The 20,538-nt window shown below is 42.8% G+C and overlaps 1 protein-coding gene across 6 annotated transcripts in view; it reads left to right on the top strand.

Annotated features, from left to right (window-relative positions):
• BRAF (B-Raf proto-oncogene, serine/threonine kinase) overlaps positions 1–20,538 on the top strand; it is a 140,792-nt gene that overhangs the window by 23,655 nt on the left and 96,599 nt on the right. For 5 of the 6 annotated variants that reach the window (XR_006282702.1, XM_043518744.1, XM_038387407.2 and 2 more), the window contains one exon: positions 11,905–12,006. Coding sequence is in view for 5 of the 6 variants with exons in the window: in XM_038387407.2 (XP_038243335.1) it covers positions 11,905–12,006 (102 nt within the window). In the remaining variant the exon portion in view is untranslated. Of the gene's footprint in view, positions 1–10,408; positions 11,304–11,904; positions 12,007–20,538 lie in introns of those variants that run through there. The other variant, XM_043518734.1, reaches the window with a different exon arrangement.

Below are 20,538 nucleotides of genomic sequence, written 5' to 3' on the forward strand. Positions count from 1 at the left end.
GTGAGAACCAGAGATGAGCCTAGGGGAACAATCCAAGTATTGTATCGGACTTCTAAGAGGGGGCAAGGTGGACATTTCAAGGTGGGGAACCAGCCCTCCAGGGCTCCCTCTGAGTCTTGCCTTCTTTCCTGTCTCTTGGTGCATGGAGACTGAGACATCCTCCTCTGCTCCCAGTGGCCAATCCAGTTGCCCAGACTCAAGCTGTTAGTCTACTCTCAGGTGAGCTTTGGGGAGATTAGACATCTAGGCTGTTTCACCCCAGGATGGATTCTCGGAGCCCAGGCTTTGTTCAGGTGGGGAGCATCATGGGTTTGCAGGATGGTTGGAAGTGTTTAGCAGCTGGGAGGAGAGACTACATTCTTGTCACTGGGGAGTATTTCTAGAATTATTAAATCATTCCAATTAGATTCGGTTCTTTCAGAGGAAGAAATTCAAAATGGATGACTCGGGAAGTCCCTGGGGAGACGCCCAGACTTATTGGACTCCTGCTGCCACTTTAATGGCTGGGGAAAATAAGTTCTGCTTCAACCTTTTTGGAACATGTCTTTATTTTCAGTTTTGAAATTATTTTAATTTTTTTACTATTCCATAATACAATTTTTCTGTTGACCCAAAACAGCTTTTCCCACAAATTTTGTTTTGCTGGAAATTTTGAAACTTTTTGCCTTTGTTCTCTTTTGGAACAGTTTATTTTTCAAACTCGCAGCATTCCCCACAAAACAAAAAATCCAGTTTCCACCCAGCCCTAATGAGAAGTCACCTTTAATTGAGTGATACTTCAGTTCATACTACTTTAGTCTGGAAATTTTTTTTTCTCTTTTTGATGTATTTTCCTGCCAAATGTAACTTTACGTAATAGATGTTTGGGGATTGAATGAATTTTCTCTTATGATGAAAGTTAATGCAATATGCATTCCCAATGGAAATACTCTACTGTGGTGATGCCATCCATGGTATTTTCCTCATTATAAGACACAAGGTGCTAGCATTGAAAGGGTCCATGTATCAACATTCACTCTTTTTGCTGAAAGCTGAATCTTGGATACCAGTTGCTTTGGGTTTGAAAAAATGATTGTAGTCAGTTACAGGTTGTTGATGAAACAGAGTATCTCTGTGACATCTTTCCTGGCAAAATGAAATGTAGTTGATGCCCTTTTATTATAGAAGCACTATAATTTTCTCCAAAGTACCCAACAGCAAGCAAATACATGTACTAATTAATACACTAAAATGTATTTACCATAAAAATAGGTTGCATAGCTCAGTTGTCAGTGAGTTTTAAAAATAAGAATTCTGTTATGTAGAGGGATACTAGCAGTAATTTCTACAGTATATTGTTTAAGTGTATAGCATATTTAAGCCTCTGAAACAGTCTTATTAGTAAGGTAAATTGAAACAGTTAAACTTGCTGAAAATTGGTAATTTTAGATTTTAAAACCGTATTTGAACTGTTGGATGAGAGAGTGCTATAGAGCATGTAGTCTGAATTTTTCATGTATTTTACTTAGTTGGCTAACTTTTCTTGATGTAAAATGTTTTCCTTATTTGACAAGTTCAGACATTTCATAAATTAAAATAAGCAACTTCATTTTTTTTGCAAAGCATTGCGAGCAAGATTGTTCTCTTTGGACTTCTTTGGCAGTCCCTTAACACCTTTCATGAGGATCATCTTTGACTTGTAAACGTCAGCCTGGGCAGGATTTTTTCGATTTAATTTAATGGAGTAAAAGTTTCTTCTATCTCTTCCCCTTCATCCAGATGTCCTGGACACAATAACTTTTTTAGTTATTGAAGTATTCTCCATGATTTAAATATCCTAGTCAAGGGAAAGGAAACAGGTAGCTGATGGTTCCACACATATACATCCAGCAGAGCAAGCTGGAAGGGTATGCCATAAAATTTTATATTCCAGACATTCTGAAAAGAGCATAGAGTCTTTGCTGGAGTTACTATAAGATCTTTCAGTGTCCTAATTGCTCTGACTCAGGAAAAGCAGGCCATTTCTTTTATTGGTTGTTTTTTATTATCTAGCACCTCGGTGCTTATTTACAAAATTTAAAAAGAACACACCCATTCACTGTGGATAAGGATGACCAGGTCTGGAATCCCTTGGGTCTTCTGGCTCTCCTTATGTTCGTCTTGGCCTATGCCAGCTGCACTAGCTGGGAAGGGGAATCAAAACCCTATTCAGCCTTGACAGAGTGACCACACTGTTACCACATTTCTGTTTCTGCTTCCCTTATGGGCCAAAGTCAGTTACTCCAGTTGCAGTCGCCAAATCCAGTTCCACATGCCTTAAAATAAATTTATTTGACATAATGCAGGAAAACCTCACATTTATTTACAATGGTTTATTTTATCTACTAGAATATTATGATAAGTGTTGATAGTTTGACACAAAGTTTGGATTACAAACATGAAGTATTACCTACAACATAGATAAACGTTCTTTTTAGTCTTCCTCCATCCCAAACTTTCAGATACATAAGGCTGTCGGGCTTTCTTGTAGCATGTCCAATTCATGTTACAGCCCATCTCTTTGGAATTCTTTGGTTCCATCTGTACTAAGCAAGTATGCTATTATAGGGACATGTGTTGAATATAAGAGTTATTTGCATGGATTGTCTTTGCATTGGTTCAGCATGTCCACACTGCAGATCAGTTTGAAAAAAACACTTTTATCGTGTTCATATGTAGTTCTTTCCGCTGGTCCTGTATCAGGGCGTTTTGGGACTTACCTATCTCATAGTTCTAGCATAGCTTTGTGGAACACTTACAAAAATTTGTGATCTGAAGGGCATTCTGAAAGACTTGTTTAAGCATTCTTATTTGTTGCAGTGAATCCCCTTGGGGTTGTCACCTTTTTCAGCATGAAGTGCACAAGAGACATTTTTGGTGCAAAGCTCTAGTACCAGCGTCACTGAGCTGTTGGCCTGGAATCCTTTGGCTTCTCTGGGTTAGCTAGTATACCTCCCTAGGGGGAGGGGAGAGACATAAAGAACACTTGTCACTGAAGGCTCTGGGTGTCCAGCATTGTTAAGTGGGGCTACTGAATTGATCTTAAATAATTTCCTGAAGGCTACCAGAAGTTTAATTTCTCCTGACAAAATACCATTCAGCTCATGCCACTAGGTGAAAGAAGAAACAGATTCTTTATTTCAGGTATTTCTGAATAAAAGGAAAGGACATTCTGAATATGAAGGATCTAGTACAGGGGTCGGCAACCTATGGCATGCGAGCCGATTTTTAATGGCACGCTGCTGCCTCCTGGGTCCCAGCCGCTGGCCCCGCTCAGCCCGCTGCCGAACCCAGGCCAGCAGCAGGCTGAGCGGGGCCGGCGGCTGGGACCCTGGCAGGCAGTAGCATGCCATTAAAAATCCTGCCCGCCCCAGCCCGCTCTTCTCCGCCCTCCCCCCCACCCCCCACGTGGGGGCAGGGTGAAGAAGCTTGGTCCTGCTGGCTACTGCTGCAGGGCAGGCAAGCTTCCCCCTCCCCTGCCTCTTTCCCCAGCATGCTGGGTTCCTGCTCCTCCTCCTCTCTCTCTCTCCCTACCGCCAATCAGCTGATGGCCCTTGTGAGGGCGGGGGAGAAGCGGAGCTGCAGTGCGCTTGCCACTCCAGGGAGGAGGCGGAGAAGAGGTGGGGACAGGACCTTGGGGAAGGGGGTTGAAATCAGGGCATATCCCCTCCAGCCCCCTGCCGTGAGCCACTCTAGGCAGGGGGCTGGGAGCACCCCCACCACCCTACCCCGCACCCCCCACACCCCATGCCCTGACTCTTGCACCCCCCATATTCCCACCCCCACCCTGAGCACCAAACAGGAGTTCCTGCACACACACCCCCCGCCACATTCCCACCTGCACCCCTCGCACCAAATGGGAGCTGCCCAGGTAAGCACTCCACACCAAACCTCCTGCCCCAACCCTGAGTCCTCTCCCTCATTCTAGCTCCTGGCCATACCCTAAACCCCAGCCCCCAGCCTGCTCAGTCACCCCCAACCCTGTGCTCAGTGCACTCCTACCTTCAGCTCAATGCAGAGAGAGAGAGAGAGAGAGGAAGAGAATGGGCTAGAACCAAGGAGAAGGTAGGTACCTACTCTGTGTGGGCAGGGCTGGGATCCCAGACGAGCAGCAGGCTGAGTGGGGCCGGCAGCCAGGACCCTGGTTGGCAGGAGCTGGCGGACAGAACCCCAGACGGGCAGCAGGCTGAACCACTCAGCCCACTACCTGTCTGGGGTTCTGGCTGCTGGCCCATTGCCAGCTGGGGTCCCGGCCGCAGGCCCCGCTCAGCCTACTGTTGGCCTAGGTGAACAGAATCCCAGGCTGGCAGTAGGCTGAGCGGGCCAGTGGCATAAGATCAGCATTTAAATTTAATTTTAAATGAAGCTTCTTAAACATTTTGAAAACCTTGTTTACTTTACATATGACAATAATTTAGTTATATAATGTATAGACTTAGAGAGAGAGACCTTCTAAAAATGTTAATGTATTACTTGCACGCAAAACCTTAAATTAAAGTGAATAAATGAAGACTTGGCACACCGCTTCTGAAATGTTGCCGACCCCTGATCTAGTATTTCTGGTAGGAAAAGGTAGAAAATAGTGTGTCTGCAATTTTTGTAGCTTCCTAAGGAAAGTGACTGGCTGTGCTCTCCAGACTTTAGCAAACACTTGGTGTGTTTGGGGGTGGGGAGCGGGGAATGCAAGGCTACCACTGGAAGTATCGCAGGTTTCTTAGAAGAGAACAACACTAATAATTCTGGATGTAGCCTTTTGGTCTGGCATCAGTTATGCATTTCTGTAAAATACTTTGGCAGCCATAGCCTAATACCATAATATTTGAGTGCCTCTGGGACAGAGACCCCTTGGCAATAGATCCCCTGTTCTCGGACATCTCTTACTGAGATTTGACTGACTGACTACACTAAACACGTCTTACACAACATTTATCTGTAAACAGTAACACATGAGCTTTGTGTAGCTATCTTACAACTTGTTAAGATTCATAATCATTGCAAGGTGTATGTACAGGTATTTTTTAAAAAACAATGTATTTATATTGAAAGTATGCTTTATGCTCTTAGAGTAGAAATTAGTCACCTGGAGATAATTTATTCTTGTAATGGCCCATTTGGGCAAGGGGGAGTTGCCACCTTATCCTGTTTGGCTTGTGATGCTATGCAAGCTCAGTTGTTTAGCCCTGAACAATACTAAGACTTTGAATGGGAAGTCATCGGAGGCAGCAACAAACAAATGAAACCACTTAAAGGTAAACAGAAAACATTACAACAAGCAGATATTCACCTTGTCTATGAATAGAAACGGAAGGCTGGTTTTGGTACAGCATGGAGAGAGAAGCATCCTATCCATTTACTGCGGATAACCCTGTGTGGAGCGGGGATGTTTTCCTGAACTTTCAGATTATGGTTCCTAAGAAACCAGCTATCCCTGCAACAGACTGACCTTTTCGGGGAAAATCTACTTTATTAAATAGGAAGGGTAACTGTTGATAAGTGTAGACTCAGATTTGCATTTTATGATTTCGTTTTATATTGTAACCCTTTTGTTTCCACCACTCTTGTTTCTAGTTAAATCTTCATTATTACATTAAAACAAAAATAAGCTTAAGTGCTCACAAGTGCTGTGTGTTGTACAGGAGTGGTGGTTTAAGGTTAAATTGGGGTATGCTGAACCTTTGGGTGCAGAGAATCTGGAGTTTCTTTGAGTAGCAGGTGTCAGGGCCTGGATATCACAGGGGAATGATTCAAAGGGACTTGAGGATTGAGACGCATCTATTGTTAACCTGCAAGGCAAATTTAGGGCTGCCATAGCCCAGAGGAGAGTGTTTGAAAGGCTGGTGGTGTCAGGGAGCTGATGCCCAGCTACCTCAATAAAAACACTCTTTGCAGAAAGCAGGGGGTAACAAGGTGACTCTCAGACTTGGCTATCCAAAGAACTGTCACAGCCTTCCAAGAGTAAGAACATCTCTCTCTCTCCCCTCCCACTCCCCTTCCCTCACCTTCTAGCAAAAGTAGGCTTGTCGTGTGCTTGCATTTTGTATTTATTATCCTAAGGCTTGCCAACATGGTACTTTAGTGCACAGCAAAGGGATGTAAATTTTAATCCTCGTGTGTTGCACACTCACCTGACCCAGGTGCACTAAAAGTTCCTTAGTGCGTGTTAATATAGTCTATGTTAATATACTTTTAGTGCATGCCATCAGGCTCCACAGGAGCCAGTAGTGCATGACATGCTAGTGAGGACTAAAATTTATACCCCTCTGGTGTGACTAAATCTCTGTAGACAAGCCCCTGGAAAAAGTGTGATGGGTGTGGGTAAGGGTGCAGTTAGAAGAGAGCTTGAGAACAGAGGGGTGTATTGCATTTATCCTGCAAAGTCACATAGTTAGTGCTTATTCTTATGCTATCCAGCAGTGAGTTCTATAGTCTTGGGCTGATGCTTGCAAAGATTCTGTCTCCCATGACTGAGTTGCCCATATTGATCAATAGTTTCATTGTTGTGGCAGAAGATAGCTGTAAGGGAGAATGAGATGTGGTGATCTCTTGTGTAGCTAGAGCCATAAGAGGCTCATATGCACTTGCTTGCAGTTTGGACAATTGGAAGGAACCCACACATCTTTGTGCTGCCGGAGGCAATGGGCTTCCTTCTTAAAGACCCAACATTCCAGCTTTTCCCACATAGATATTGGGGTACCTTGTGTGGAAGCCCAGCTGGATTCAAGGCCTTCTGCTCTGGTACAGTATCAATGGTGTGGACTTAGGAGAAGAGATATTGGAGCCATCATGCTTCAAAATGGATTAAATTACAGCCATAACAGTTGCCATAATGGCATGGCATGGGAGACCTCTATAGGAGATGACAGCTACGGATGCTGTAGTGTTAAAGTGTTTGCTACATGTGATTGACTGCCTCCATGAAGTAGTGGCTTGTTCAGGCTCTAGCTGCAGTTAGGCAGGGGCTTCCAGATTCCCTCAATCATATGAAGTAATCACATGCTTTCTGCTTGAGATGGGTTGTACATACATGGGGCTTCATTCTTAAGGAGCTTTTCTCTCTAGATCAGTGGTCTCCAACCTTTTTAAGCCCAAGATAACTTTTTGAATTTAAGAGCAACCCAGGATCTGCCTGGCCCGCTCACTTCCCCCCACTCCCATTCCTCGCTCTCCTGCGCTCACCCTCACTTTCACTGGGCTGGAGTAGGGGTTGGGGTGCGGGCTTCGGACGGGCTCCGATGGGTTTGCAGTGTGGGAGGGCTCTCTGGGCTGACCCGGGGGCAGGGGATTGGGGTGCAGGAGGGGGAAGGAGCTCTGGGAAGGAGTTTGGGTACAGGAGGGGGCTCTGGACTGGGGCAGAGTGTTGGGGTACTGGAAGGGGTATAGGGTGCTGGCTCAGAGGGGGGCAGGGTGCAGGAGGGGGCTCAGGGTTGGGGGACAGGGTGCAAGAAGGGGGTTAGAGTACAGGAGGGGGTATGGGGTTTTGGCTCTGGGAGGGGGTTGGGGTGCGGCCTCCTGCCAGGCAGTGCTTACCTTGCGTGGCTCCCAGTTGGCAGCGCAGCAAGGCTAAGGCAGGCTCCCTGCCTGCCCTGGCTCCACACTGCTCTTGGAAGGGGCCAACATGCCTCTGTGGCCCCTGGGGAGAGGGGCTCTGCGCGTCTTCCCTCTCTGCAAACACCGCCGCCACAGCTCCCTGTTCCCGGCCAATGGGAGCTGCACGGGCAGCGCTTCCAGGCGGGAGTAGTGCACAGAGGGAGACCTGCCCCCTCCGCCCCAGCGCTGTGCTGGGCTCTTCCGGGAGCGGCATGGGGCCAGGGCAGGCAGGGAGCCTGCCTTAGCAGCAGCCATGTTGTGGCACCAGAGAGTGTAATCGACTGGTTGGTGACCACTGCTCTAGATGCACCTCTTTTGAGATAAGATCCATGAGGTAAGGTTCAGTGCTTTCACTGACCTTGTATTCCCAGAAATGGTTGATTCAAACAGATAGGATCCTTTCTATGTGCAAGATAGAATGGGTGTTGTCTCCTGTGCTAGGCAATTCTTCAAGGATGGGGTTGGGCAGTGTACCACAATATGTCTAATTACCGGTTACTTGGCAGGAAAGAGAATCTTGATTGAAATACTGTCTATAATCAAAGTGAGAGCCATGTGAGTTGTCTCAGATTGAAGCTAGCTCTTTCATGAGTGGGGCATACCACAGAGATCTGTTTGTGGGGTCTGCAAGCAACACACTATTGGAGTTCTGTATAACTTGTCTAATGATCCACTTTTGAGGGATGCTTTCTTTACTTACTGGATGGGAGTTCATGTACTTTTCCCCCTGTAAGTAATGCACCTAAGTGGGTAGAGATCAAGAGGTTAATTTTTCTGGTAGACTCCTTCCAACCATTTAGGAACATTAACCAATTCCAATAGAAAAGGTCCATGATTCAGCATGAAAAGGCATAGTTGAGAACAGGTCTCAAACTCAATTTACCTTAGGGCCAGTCAGTCCTTAAATCCTCCCAGCCAACCGATAATGTCACTCTGTCCCCCCAAAACTCTGCCCCCCACCTGCCTAAGGCTTTGGGAGGGAGTTTGGGTGCTGGGTGCAGACTCTGGGCTGGGAGTGCAGGAGAAGGGGGTGGGATTGCAGGTTCTAGGAGGGGGGAGGGGTGCAGGCTCTGAGATCGAGTTTGGAGAGGGGAGGGTGTGTGTGGGGTGGGGGTGTAGGCTCTGGGAGGGGGTTGGGGTGTATGGCACTCACCTGGGGCTCCAAGACGGGCTGGGCCAAGGGGCCTCCACGTGCTGCTGCCCCCAGGCACAGACCCCGCAGCTTCCTATTGGCCGCAGGAGTGCTTGGGGCGGTGGCAGCATGCAGAGGCACAGCCCCACCCGGGGGCCGCAGGGAGGGGCTGGCAGATGTGGAGTGAACAGGCAGATGCTGCTCAGCTCCGCTGCGCTGCCAGGGCCCGGGCCATTTTAAATTGCCTGGGGGAGGGGAGCACCCGGGGGTGGCAGGTGGGGCCAAGAGAGAGACCCAGCCCCAAAACTGCTCAAGACCCATGGGCCATATTGGGGAGCTTTGTGGGCCGCAGATGGCCCGCGGGCCACGAGTGTGAGACCCCTGGTTTAGAACTTCCCCAACTCCTTTGAGTACATTCGGCAGCTATTTGGGCTTTTCCAGGGCTTTAACTCCAGTTTTTGTCTCTGAAAAGCTGCTCTCTATCTGCCTATCAGCCGCTGAATAGAGCGGGCCTCCCTTCCTTGTGGTGCTGCTGCTTCTGTTAGAATAGTGCTAGAGCAGTAGAACTGGAAGGAGGGAGAGAGAAAAAACAGCTCAAAATAGTAACTGCTGGATGTAAAGTAGAAAACATCCTTGCAGGGTGGGAGGAAGTCATTCACCCTCCAGCCACCACAGAAAGGAAATGGGGAAGCTTCTGGTAGTACAGGGACAGCCAGATGAGACCGCCTTGTCCACTGATAATTCCTTACTCAACTACCTATGTATGTGATCCTTTTAGTGTGGGAGAGGGATGTTGAGTCCTGAGCCCCACCATGAGGTGGTTGTCCATGTGTGGGATTTTCAGAAGTGCCTAAATGACTTGAGTGAAAATTGCATTGAAAGCCAGTGGGACTTGATTCCTAAGTCACTTAAGTGCTCTTGAAAATTGCCAACCATACCTAGGGCTGAGTGAAGATATAGCTTAGTAGGGACTCCAGCCATAGTGGTAGAGTGGATTTCTCATGCTCACAGAAAGTGTGGTGTACGCTGGAACTCCGTGATCACTGCTTAGTTTTAAGATACCTAAAACCCTATTTAACACTGGAGGTAGATACGTTTTTTTATTTTGTGTGTACTACGTTTATAAGCTCAGGTTCCTGTGTTGGATGTCAATGTGGTGATTAAACTTTAGTGTAACAGCCTTCTTTACAACCACTTGATATGTGAACAGACTTATTAAATGAAGGCTCTCCTTTGGTACTGGTGACTTCAGCTTGGGTCTTGAGTGAGCTTTAGGGCTCTGTTGACAGACCCTTGCCAGTAAGTCCTTTAAAGCAGGGCTTTGGAGCGGAGCGCGGAGCAGCTCTGGAGCAGTGGAGCTACAGGTTTTTGTCTGGAGCTGGAGCGGATCCGAAGCACAGCTCCAAAACCCTGCTTTAAAGGTAAGGTGGTATGCACTCATCCTAAATATCTTCCAAAGGTAGTGCTGAGATTCCACCTTAATCATCCTGGCAACTTTATTTCCCAACATCCAAACCAGCAGGCTCTTATTCCATCACTTTACCAAGTAAAACTCCCTACTCTCATCTGGAACAGATTAGATGACAGAAAAAGCTTTCTGATTCTTTTGATATATGTATACATTGCACAGCTCTCTCATTGCTGCTTTTTGGCAGGCATACAACTTAATGGTCACGTTAACTAACAAACATCTGTTTGTGAATTCAGAGAAAAAGTTGGTCTTTACAGCCAGCCTCCACTGAGTTGACATATATGTAAGATTTGGAAGACTGCCACAGAGTTCTGTACATCTTTTTATAAACTATTATTGCTTGAACTTGGCCTCATGAGAAGAATCAAGATTTATTATCAGTGCTCCAAACTTGTACTGGGCTAGAGGTTACTCAACTGTCTTTCCAGCTTGTTTTATTTTAGTGTTGTCCCCATCTTTAATAGCTACTGCTGAATAACTGAGATCTTTATTAAAATATGAGTTAGGTGTATTTTCAACTTCTAACATGTTCATTCTGTGTTGCAGAAAGATTTTTCTCTTTACTTACCTTCTAGTATAATGTTTGAGACATCCTTGGAGTTGGGGTTCTGTTACTGTTATCTTTTAATAGAACATAAAGCTAATTCCCTACAGTTCTTTTTCTGTAAAGGTATAAGTTCTAACAATCATCACCATCCCACCTCTCTCTCCTTGGAGACTGAGGGATTTGTATTTTCTTTCACTGACAGGTTCACAGGAATCTCTGAGGTTCCACTGGAAGAAGCAGTATGCAATTCTCCATTCTGAAGCTGATGGCTTTTGAATTTTGAGCTATATTACTTTCTCACTAGTCTCTAAGTAATAGTATCAATTTTGAATAGTGATACTTTTATAAATGGTACCTTCAGAGAACAGATAAGTATTTTTTTTCTCTGACTTGTGGAAATTAAATCTTCCTCAGTTTTCATCACATTAAGTTGATAGCAAATGTAATTTTAAGAACAATAAAAATCTCTCTTTTCTGGAGACCAGAGTCTATTGGTTCAACAAGTGGAAAAAATTGACTTCTACTAGATCAATGTACCTTGTTTTCCTGTAAGTGAACTTACTATTGTATTGATTCAGCTTCAAGAACCGAACATTGCATAGTGATGACTTACAGTGCAAGGTAGCACTCCTAACAGTGGTGGTTATTGGCTCTTTCAAGAAGTTGCAGTCAGTGGGAAAAACTTGCAAACTGAGGAAGTATAGAGCCCCAACTGTACAATGTGTTTAAGATCAGGGAATTTAAATACTGCGGTGATAGGTACATTAGAAGTATCTAGATCATGTGATTACAGTGGTTACCAGTTTACCACTGAATGTTTAACATTTGTTGGTTTGCAAGTGTCATTATAGCAACTTGAACAGATTAATAAAATCCTGAAACTTTGACTATTACAGATTAACTTTCTCCTCTAATTAGATTTCCGTTTTGTACTGTATCATATATAACCTTAGACAAGTCACTGCACTTCTTTGCCTCAGTTGCCTCATCTGTAAAATGGTGATAAGACTTTGTAAAGTGTTTTGAGATCTCCATATGAGAGAGGTTTCTTTTTAGCTACTAAAATGTGAGTTCATGATTTTACATTTTTTAAAATCTATCCCAGACTTGCCTCTTTTGATTTATAAAAAATATATTTTTATCTTTTAGGTATGGAATATCAAACAGATGATTAAATTAACACAAGAACACATAGAGGCACTGCTGGACAAGTTTGGAGGAGAGCATAACCCACCATCAATATACTTGGAGGTAAGCTTTGAGTATCAAACGAACTCCATTGAGTTAGTGTAATATGCTGTATATTTTTCAAGTATAAAGTAACTGTCCAGTAGAAGACTGATAGTTCTCTATTGCAAGTATTATATTTCCTCCTTGACTATATAAAAACAAATTATGCTTTTAATACTTAAACATGGAAAAGAGATATTAGTGAGTCTGTCCCTCTTTCATGACAAGCTGTAGGGTTCCTCATGAGTTACGTGTGTACCACTGAGGGAAAGGCAGAAAACTATTGAAGTAGGTGTGCTGTTACAGCTAGCCTAAAACATAAAAGCCTAATGGCAGCTTTCCATTCTGTATTCTAAGTGTGTGTAGGTGTACATATGTATATATCACCACTCTCAAAACTTAAGAGCCACTCAGGTATGGGGGTTTTTTTTAAATTTTTTTTTTTTACTTACAGCTTTCCTTCACAGACTCAAGTAGAATAATAAAATTGTAAGAGTTGGAAAGGACCTGTTTCCTGAATGTTTGTAATATTTTTAGACCACATTTAAATGGAAAGATAGTACCAAAATAGTTTAAGCTCTCAATCTCTTGGTTTTCTGTAAGTACACCTCCACAGGTCTTCACTCTTGAAGTTTCATGGGCACAGAACCATTTGAAGCCATACTAAAGAGCTTCATATATCAGCTGCATCTGTATAAAAGGAGGTGCATATGGTATATGAGATTCAACCTTTATTTTGTCTAGGGAGAAATACAAACTTAAAACAAATTCCCCAAATTTAGAACACTTACTCTTTGAGCACAGTGAATTTTCTGAGAATGTACAAGTAAATGTTAATTTGTTTGCATTAAAATTAATCAAATTATTGCTTTAAGAAATTTAGTATCTGTTTTTTGCTCCAAATCTTATTGGAATAACATTCTTGAAACTTACCGCGATAGTTGAAATTAATTGAGATCTTTAAACTGTTTGAGGCAACTAGCTATGTAACTAAGCTATGTTGTTGTTGTTTAATTTTTCATGGCTAGATGGGATCAGTTCAACAGCTGAGGTAACTCTCAAATGGGACCATTGTGACATCAATGCAACCAGTCTCCACCCTTCCTATACATCTAACTTGCATGCAACAATTTTATTAGTTGTAATGGCTCAGTTGTATGAGGGAGACTGGACGTGCAGTGAGTTCTTCTTGGTTAGATTATTTGCCCCAACTGTCCTTGCTCTTTAAAGAGTCTGTAGTGCAGATTAGTGAGCTAGTTATTTGCCTTTGCTCCATTGCATGTTAAGGTAAAACTGCTGGGTGCCCAAGCCAGAGGGAGCCCTTGGAGCATGGACACGGGGACTCTGGGATTGAGTTCTCACTACCTTTATTCACATAGCACTGATTTTACTAACGCAGCACTCTGATAAATCCATTGCAGTTTAAGGGCCAGATTCACCATTACACTTAGGTTGCTTTGCTCTGCTTTGGTGTACTGCTCTTAAAAGTTAAAACAATAAAAAATTATTTTAACAAATTATTAATATCATGTGATAGCATTCTCTTGGTGTTTCTTGCTTGATATTCATATGGCACTTTTTTTTTTTAAATGAAGAAAATTCTCAAACCAAAAAGCTGTTACATTCTCTTAACCTTAACTCCATCACATCAGTAAGTTTAAGGATAAAAATATTACAGGGATGTTGTAATTTCGCCAGGAAATTCAGAGATAAGGTTACACTTAAAAGAAATCCAAATTTGTTAAGGTATGAAAATGCATATTTAATCCACCCAGATACCTCTAGGGGATGAAGACACAGGATTAAAACTGATATTTAAACATAGGAAAGAAATATCTAATCTGGGACCGGAAACACTAAAATACTTTAATCAAAATCCTATATTCCTTGCATAACATCACTGCAGGCAGAGATAAGGTTGTTTGGTTGCCTTGACTGCATTTCTATATCTAAACATGTTAAGATTTCTTTGATCAACTTGTTTGTTTTAGCTTGGTTCAAGAGTAGTGGTTAGCCCTTATTAGTTTGTTAGAAGTTGCGGTGACACAATTGGTCTGAGACTCTAATGTGTCACAGTGCTGGATATAAAGCAGCCTGACACACAACTAACAAAAACACATCTTGGTGTTGATTGCAGGGTTGAAAGTACAAAAATGTAGAAAAACTGTCCGATTAGAAACAATATGGTTGCCAAAGTATGGAAGACAAACGTTAAGTTTCAGCAAGTGCATATGAGCCAATTCAGCAGGAAATTCTCTACATACAAGATAGACTTTAGAAGGGAGATAAGGGAATACTGGTAAGTAAATTACAAGCAGCTCCACAGATGTGCATATCGTTGAGAAATCTAATAAAAATGGAAAAACAATATGGATAACCTGAGCACCACCATCTTGCCTGATGCTCAGGCTCTTACCAGAGTACCATTTTCAAATCAGACCTCCTTTGGTTTTCACGATCAGGCTATGTCTAAATCTTGCAGATTCTTTTTGCGTGACATACCTAAAATATGCCATTTGTATCCATCCGCACAGCTAAAACTCTTGTCCAGGTGTTGATCATATAATGTGTAAATGACTGCAACATCCTTTTCTGTCCTTGACAAATGCAATCTTGCCCCATTCCTATCTATTGAGAATGCTCCTGCAAATTACTTTTCTTAGACCATCACTTTGACCATGTCAACCCTTTCTTTGCATCTCTTTTTCTATTTAATCAAACCTAAGATACTTGTCTTTGCTTCCAAGGCCCTTTGTGGCCTGTCCTCACCTTTCTTGTCCTCTCATTCACTATCAAGATGTGTACTTTGCCTTAGATTGACCCATGATGCCAGCCTCCATTGCCTCCATGTTAAATTTTCATACAAGCACCTTTCATGCATGCTTCCTCCCATGCTGCCCCTCATGCATGGGAGGAACTCCCCATGAACATCTGCAAAACTAACTTACTGTCCTCCTCCAAAACCCTCTTTAAAACTTTATTTCTTTGTACTTCCCATCAGTCTGTATCTGTCCATTGTCTCTTGTCTGATGCTTAGGGTGCTCTTTGTTGGGATGCTGTGAACTTAGTTACAATAGTTGAGCACTGCTAGGGAAAAACTGCTTCAGTGTTGAGCAGTGAAAGATGTGGAAACATGCAAAATATCTTTCTGGGGACTAAAACACAACTAACTTTAAAAAAAAAAAATCAAACGGTTTTTAAAAAGTGATACAACTGGCAGTTGCTGCTGGCTCCTCTTGATCCAACAAGTGACTGTAAAAAAGGGAATGGTGGCTACTTACACAAAAACAAAACAAAAATTCAGTTGTTGCCACCAAATTCATATGTTTTGTGTGTTAGGTGCTCAGGAATGAAAAAATCAGGCTGGGAGACAGCCCTTAACCTTTATCAAACATTTCAAGATATGCTCCTCGGAACACTTGCAGTGAGTCTACAGAGAGCTGTGGTGGCTGTTTTTGTTTCCAGCTGCTCCTGTGTGTGACAAAGCTCTTCATTGCAAAGAAGAGTATAGATGCCTCTAAAAGCAGCTGGAAACAAATAGGAACCAGCGTCTATCCCTCTGCTGGAGTCCACTGCAACTTGGAGGAAGAGAGGAAACTGGAGATGCTGCCAAGTACTAGAGCAGTCCGCAGGAGAAGAATGTTGAGATGACAATGTAGTGAAGTGTTGGGGCAGCATGTCAAGGGGATAAGGGAGCTAAGAAAATGTCTACGCAGCCTACAAGAGCAAGCCTCTCAACCTGGGTTGACAGCCCACCCTTCTCTTTAGGTTTTAGTGCTGGAGCCTCAATCTGAGCTGCAGTTTCAAAGTGCTTTCTACACAACTATATTTAGAGCTCTAGTGGCAGCCTTGCGAACCCAAGTCTGTTGTCCTGGGCTCGGAGGCTCACTCCCATGGGCTGTGTGGATATATCGTAAGTGACAGGAACATGTGTTGGGGGCAAAAAAGAACATAGCTGCAGAGAAACTTGCAGGGGAGTGGGGAAGGAGAAGAGGGAGAGATGAAATGAAGAACAAAAAATACAATACAATTAACTGTTGTGACAAAGTTCCTCCTCTACCTTGGTGGGTCTTGCACCTACTGGTGGATTTGCTCGCTTCGGAGCTTCACAGCAGCTCTCGGTTTGGCCGTTTTCATGAACCCACAGTCCAGGTCAACTCCTCCTGTGTCTGACCAGGAGTTGGGAGATTTGGGGGAAACCCAGGCCCACCCTCTACTCAGAGTTCCAGCCCAGGGCCCTGTGGAATGCAGCTGTCTAGAGTACCTCCTGGAACAGCTGTGCGACAGCTACAACTCCCTGGGCTACTTCCCCATGGCCTCCTCCCAACACCTTCTTTATCCTCGCCATAGGACCTTCCTCCTGGTGTCTGATAATGCTTGTACTCCTCATTCCTCCAACAGCACACGTTCTCTCTTAGCTCCTAGTGTCTCTTGCTCCCAGCTCCTCACATACGCACCACAAACAGAAGTGAGCTCCTCTTTAAACCCAGCTGCCCTGATTAGCCTGCCTTAATTGATTCTAGCAGTTTCTTGATTGGCTGCAGGTGTTATAATCAGCCTGTCTGTTTTAATTGTTTCCAGAAGGTTTCTGGAACCTTCCCTGTTACCTTACCCAGGGAAAAGGAACCTATTTAACCTGGGGCTAATATATCTGCCTTCTATCACCCTCCTGTAGCCATCTGGCCCAACACTGTCACACTGTCAAAAAAAACAAATGCGTGTCTTGTTAGAAAGCCAAAACAACATTAAATATTTCTAACAAGTCTTCTGTATAAATAATTGCTGTATTTAATCTATCAATTTAAGTATCACCCAGTGTTCTCTAACATGGTTGTAACGGGGCTCTTCTGTCCATACAGCCTTCATGGAAATAACCAGTTTTGGGTACAACCATGTTTAAACATGATTTTTGTAGTGTAGATGAGGGTTAATTTTTATTTCATGCCATCTCAGTTTTTCTCAAATTCTCTTTCCATAACTCCTCATATTAGGGCACAGTTTTGCCCAGATTCAGCAGATACTCTACATAAGAACAGCCATGCTGGGTCAGATCAATGGTTCATCTTGCCCAGTATCCTGTCTTCCGACAGTGGCCAATACTAGGTGCTTCAGAGAGAATAAATAGACCAGATAATCATCAAGTGATCCATCCTGTGTTACCCATTTTCAGCTTCTGGCAAACAGAGGCTAGGGACACTTCAGAGCATGGTTTTGTATCCCTGCCCATCCTGGCTAATAGCCATTGATGGACCTATCCTCCAGTAACTTATCTAGTTCTTTTTTGAACTCTGTTATAGTTTTGGCCTTCACAAAGTCATCTGGCGAAGAATTCTACAGGTTGATTGTTCATTGTGTGAAGAAATACTTCCTTTTGTTTGTTTTTAAACCTGCAGTCTATTAATTTCATTTGGTGACCTCTAGTTCTTGTGTTATGAGAAGGAGTAAATAACACTTCCTTATTTACCAGTCATGATTTTATAGACCTCTATCGCATCCCCCCTTAGTCGTCTCTTTTCCAAGTTGAAAAGTCCCAGTCTTATTAACCTCTCCTTATATGAAAGCTGTTCCATACCCCTAATCATTTTTGTTGCCCTTTTCTGAAACTTTTCCAATTCCAATATATCATCTTTTGAGAAGGAACAACCAGATCTGCATGCAGTATTCAAGATGTGGGCATAGTACGGATTTATATAGAGGCAATATGATATTGTCTGTCTTATCTCCCTTTCCTAATGAGTCACAACATTCTATTAGCTTTTTTTTGACTGCTGCTGCACATGGAGTGGATGCCTTCAGATGATTATCCATGCTAACTCCTAAATCTCTTTCTCACGTGCTAACAGCTAATTTAGACCCCCATCATTTTATATGTATAATTGGGATTATGTTTTCTAATGTGCATTACTTGGCATTTTTTCAACATTGAATTTCATCTGCCATTTTGTTGCCTAGTCACCCAGTTTAGTGAAATCCCCTTGTTACTCTTAGGTAAGTCCAAAGCAGACTGCTATCTTGAGTAGTTTTGTATCATTTGAAAATTTTGTCACCTCACTGTTTACCCCCTTTTCCAGATCATTTATGAATAGGACTGGTCCCAGTACAGACCCCTGGAGGACATCACTATTTACCTCTCTGCATTCTGAAAACTGACTATTTAGTTCTATCTTTTAACCAGTTACCGATCCAGGAGAGGACCTTCCCTCTTATCCCATGTCAGCTTACTTTGCTTAAGTAAGGCTTAAGAGCCTTTGGTGAGGGATCTTGTCAAAGGTTTCTGAAAATCTAAGAAAACTATATCCACTGGATCACCCTTGTCCACATGCTTGTTGACCGCCTCCAAGAATTCTAGTAGATTAGCAAGGCATGATTTCCCTTAACAAAAAACATGTTGGCTCTTCCCCAACAAATCGTGTTCATCTATGTGTCTGATAGTTCTGTCCTTAATTATAGTTTCAACCAATTTGCCTGGTACTGAAGTTAGGCTCATCGGCCTGTAATTGCTGGGATCACCTCTGGAGCCCTTTTTAAAAAATTGGTGACAAGTTAGCTATCCTTGAGTCATTTATTGCAGGAGCTAATTTAAATGGTAGGTTACATACCACAGTTAATAGTTCTGCAATTTTATATTTGAGTTCCTTTAAAACTCTTGGGTGAATACCATCTAGTCCTGGTGGCTTATTACAATTTTAGTTTATCAATTTATTCCAATATCTCCTCTAATGACACCTCAGTCTGGGCCAGTTCTTAAGTTTAGTGACCTAAAAAGAATGGCTTAGGTTTGTGAATCTCCCTCAAATTCTCAGCCATGAAGACCAATGCAAAGAATTAATTTAGTTTCTCTGGAATGGCCTTATCTTCCTTGAGTGCTCCTTCAGCATCTTGATTGTCCAGTGGCCCCACTGGTTTAGCAGGCCTCTTGCATGCTTAAATTTTTTTTGCTGTTACTTTTTGAGTCTTTGGCTAGTTGTTCTTCAAATTCTTTTTATGCCTTCCTAATTATATTTTTATATTTCAACTGCCAGAGTTTATGCTCCTTTCTATTTTCCTCAACAGGATTTAATTTCCACTTTTTAAAGGTTGCTTCAGTGTCTCTTACTGTTTCTTTTACCTTGTTTAGCCATGGTGACACTTTTTTGGTGGTCTTACTATGTTTTTTTAATTTGGATGGTAGTGTCAGGTTTTCAATTTACTCTTGGATTGGTTAATACAGAAAGAAGAGATGAATAAACATTGTACAATTTTGCTTTGGAGAAGCTGCAAGGGCATTTCGAGATTCTATAGCACGCTTTGATAGCATTCTGTATCTCAGCCACTAAAAAACTGCCCTCTGGAATTAGTTATCTGTTCTTAAAGTGGTGGAAGGACAATTGCTGAAGTGTTTCCCCAAATGTGTGGTGTATCATTAGCTGTGAGAAAAGTCACTTTTCTTAAAAGGTGGCTGATCATATTGTAAGCACCCTAAAGGAAAATTGATATATGCACTTTTAGGACTTACATTTTTATTTTTTAGAATCCTCAAAATAAGAACTAGTGTCACGTTTGACACTAGCAACAAGACTGATACTCTACAGCGACTGAAGTGACATTGATGCAAAAGGAGACTTCAGGGAGGAAATAGATTAAACTACAGATCTAAAAGTTCAAATTTGGTATTAGAAACATATTTTAGTTTTTGATTATGGAGAAGCTCAACATGTATACAGGTACAGAGAGGTCAAAAGCAGTCAACTCGGATTTATAAAGGAGAGGCCATGCTTAAAAATCCAATTAATTTAAGCAAGTGATAATGAGAGCCAACGATAGTGACATAGCAGACTTATTCTGTTTATCCACTTAATGTTTCTATGAACCCACATTTACAGTACTATATAAGTGACAGTATGCAACGATGGCAGAGAAAGGCTTTTGGAAGTTTAAAGAAGTGATATAGCAGTACTAACATACCAGAGTATAGTAATTCTACAAATGGGTACAGATTAGGTTGGAGCAGGGGTTCTTAAACTGGGGGTCGGGACCCCTCAGGGTCACGAGGTTATTACATGGGGGGGGGTTGCAAGCTGTCAGCCTCCCCCCAAGCCTCGCTTTGCCTCCAGCCTTTATAATGGTATTAAATATATAAGGGACGGGTTGCGTTCACAGGCTTGCTGTGTGAAAGGGGTCACCAGTACAAAAGTTTGAGAACCACTGGATTGGAGGGTGTTGCTAAGGGTTTTTCAGGGGTCACCTCTACGCCTGCTCTTTTAAACTATTATACTAACACCCTGAATTAATTGCTACAGAAAACCTAGTTTGCAAATGTACACACAGTATGAAAAAGAGACAGCTAATCAAAATATAGGAAAAGGCCTAAATGATATTATGGCTTTTATTTTGTTTGGGGGAATCTTTTTCCTTCCCAATCCTTCTGTTGAGAGACAGTCAAGAATTACAAGGATGGAAGTGGGGTTGTGTTTTCAGCTAGCATAATTTCTCATCTCCCTTTCTGGGTCTCTCTAAACTTTTGCTTTTCTGTATTAGGGAATTTTGCCATTGACTTAAATAGGGCTAGGATTT

This window comes from Dermochelys coriacea, chromosome 1 (genome assembly GCF_009764565.3).
Source record: "Dermochelys coriacea isolate rDerCor1 chromosome 1, rDerCor1.pri.v4, whole genome shotgun sequence".
In the NCBI taxonomy this organism is placed as follows: domain Eukaryota; kingdom Metazoa; phylum Chordata; order Testudines; family Dermochelyidae; genus Dermochelys; species Dermochelys coriacea.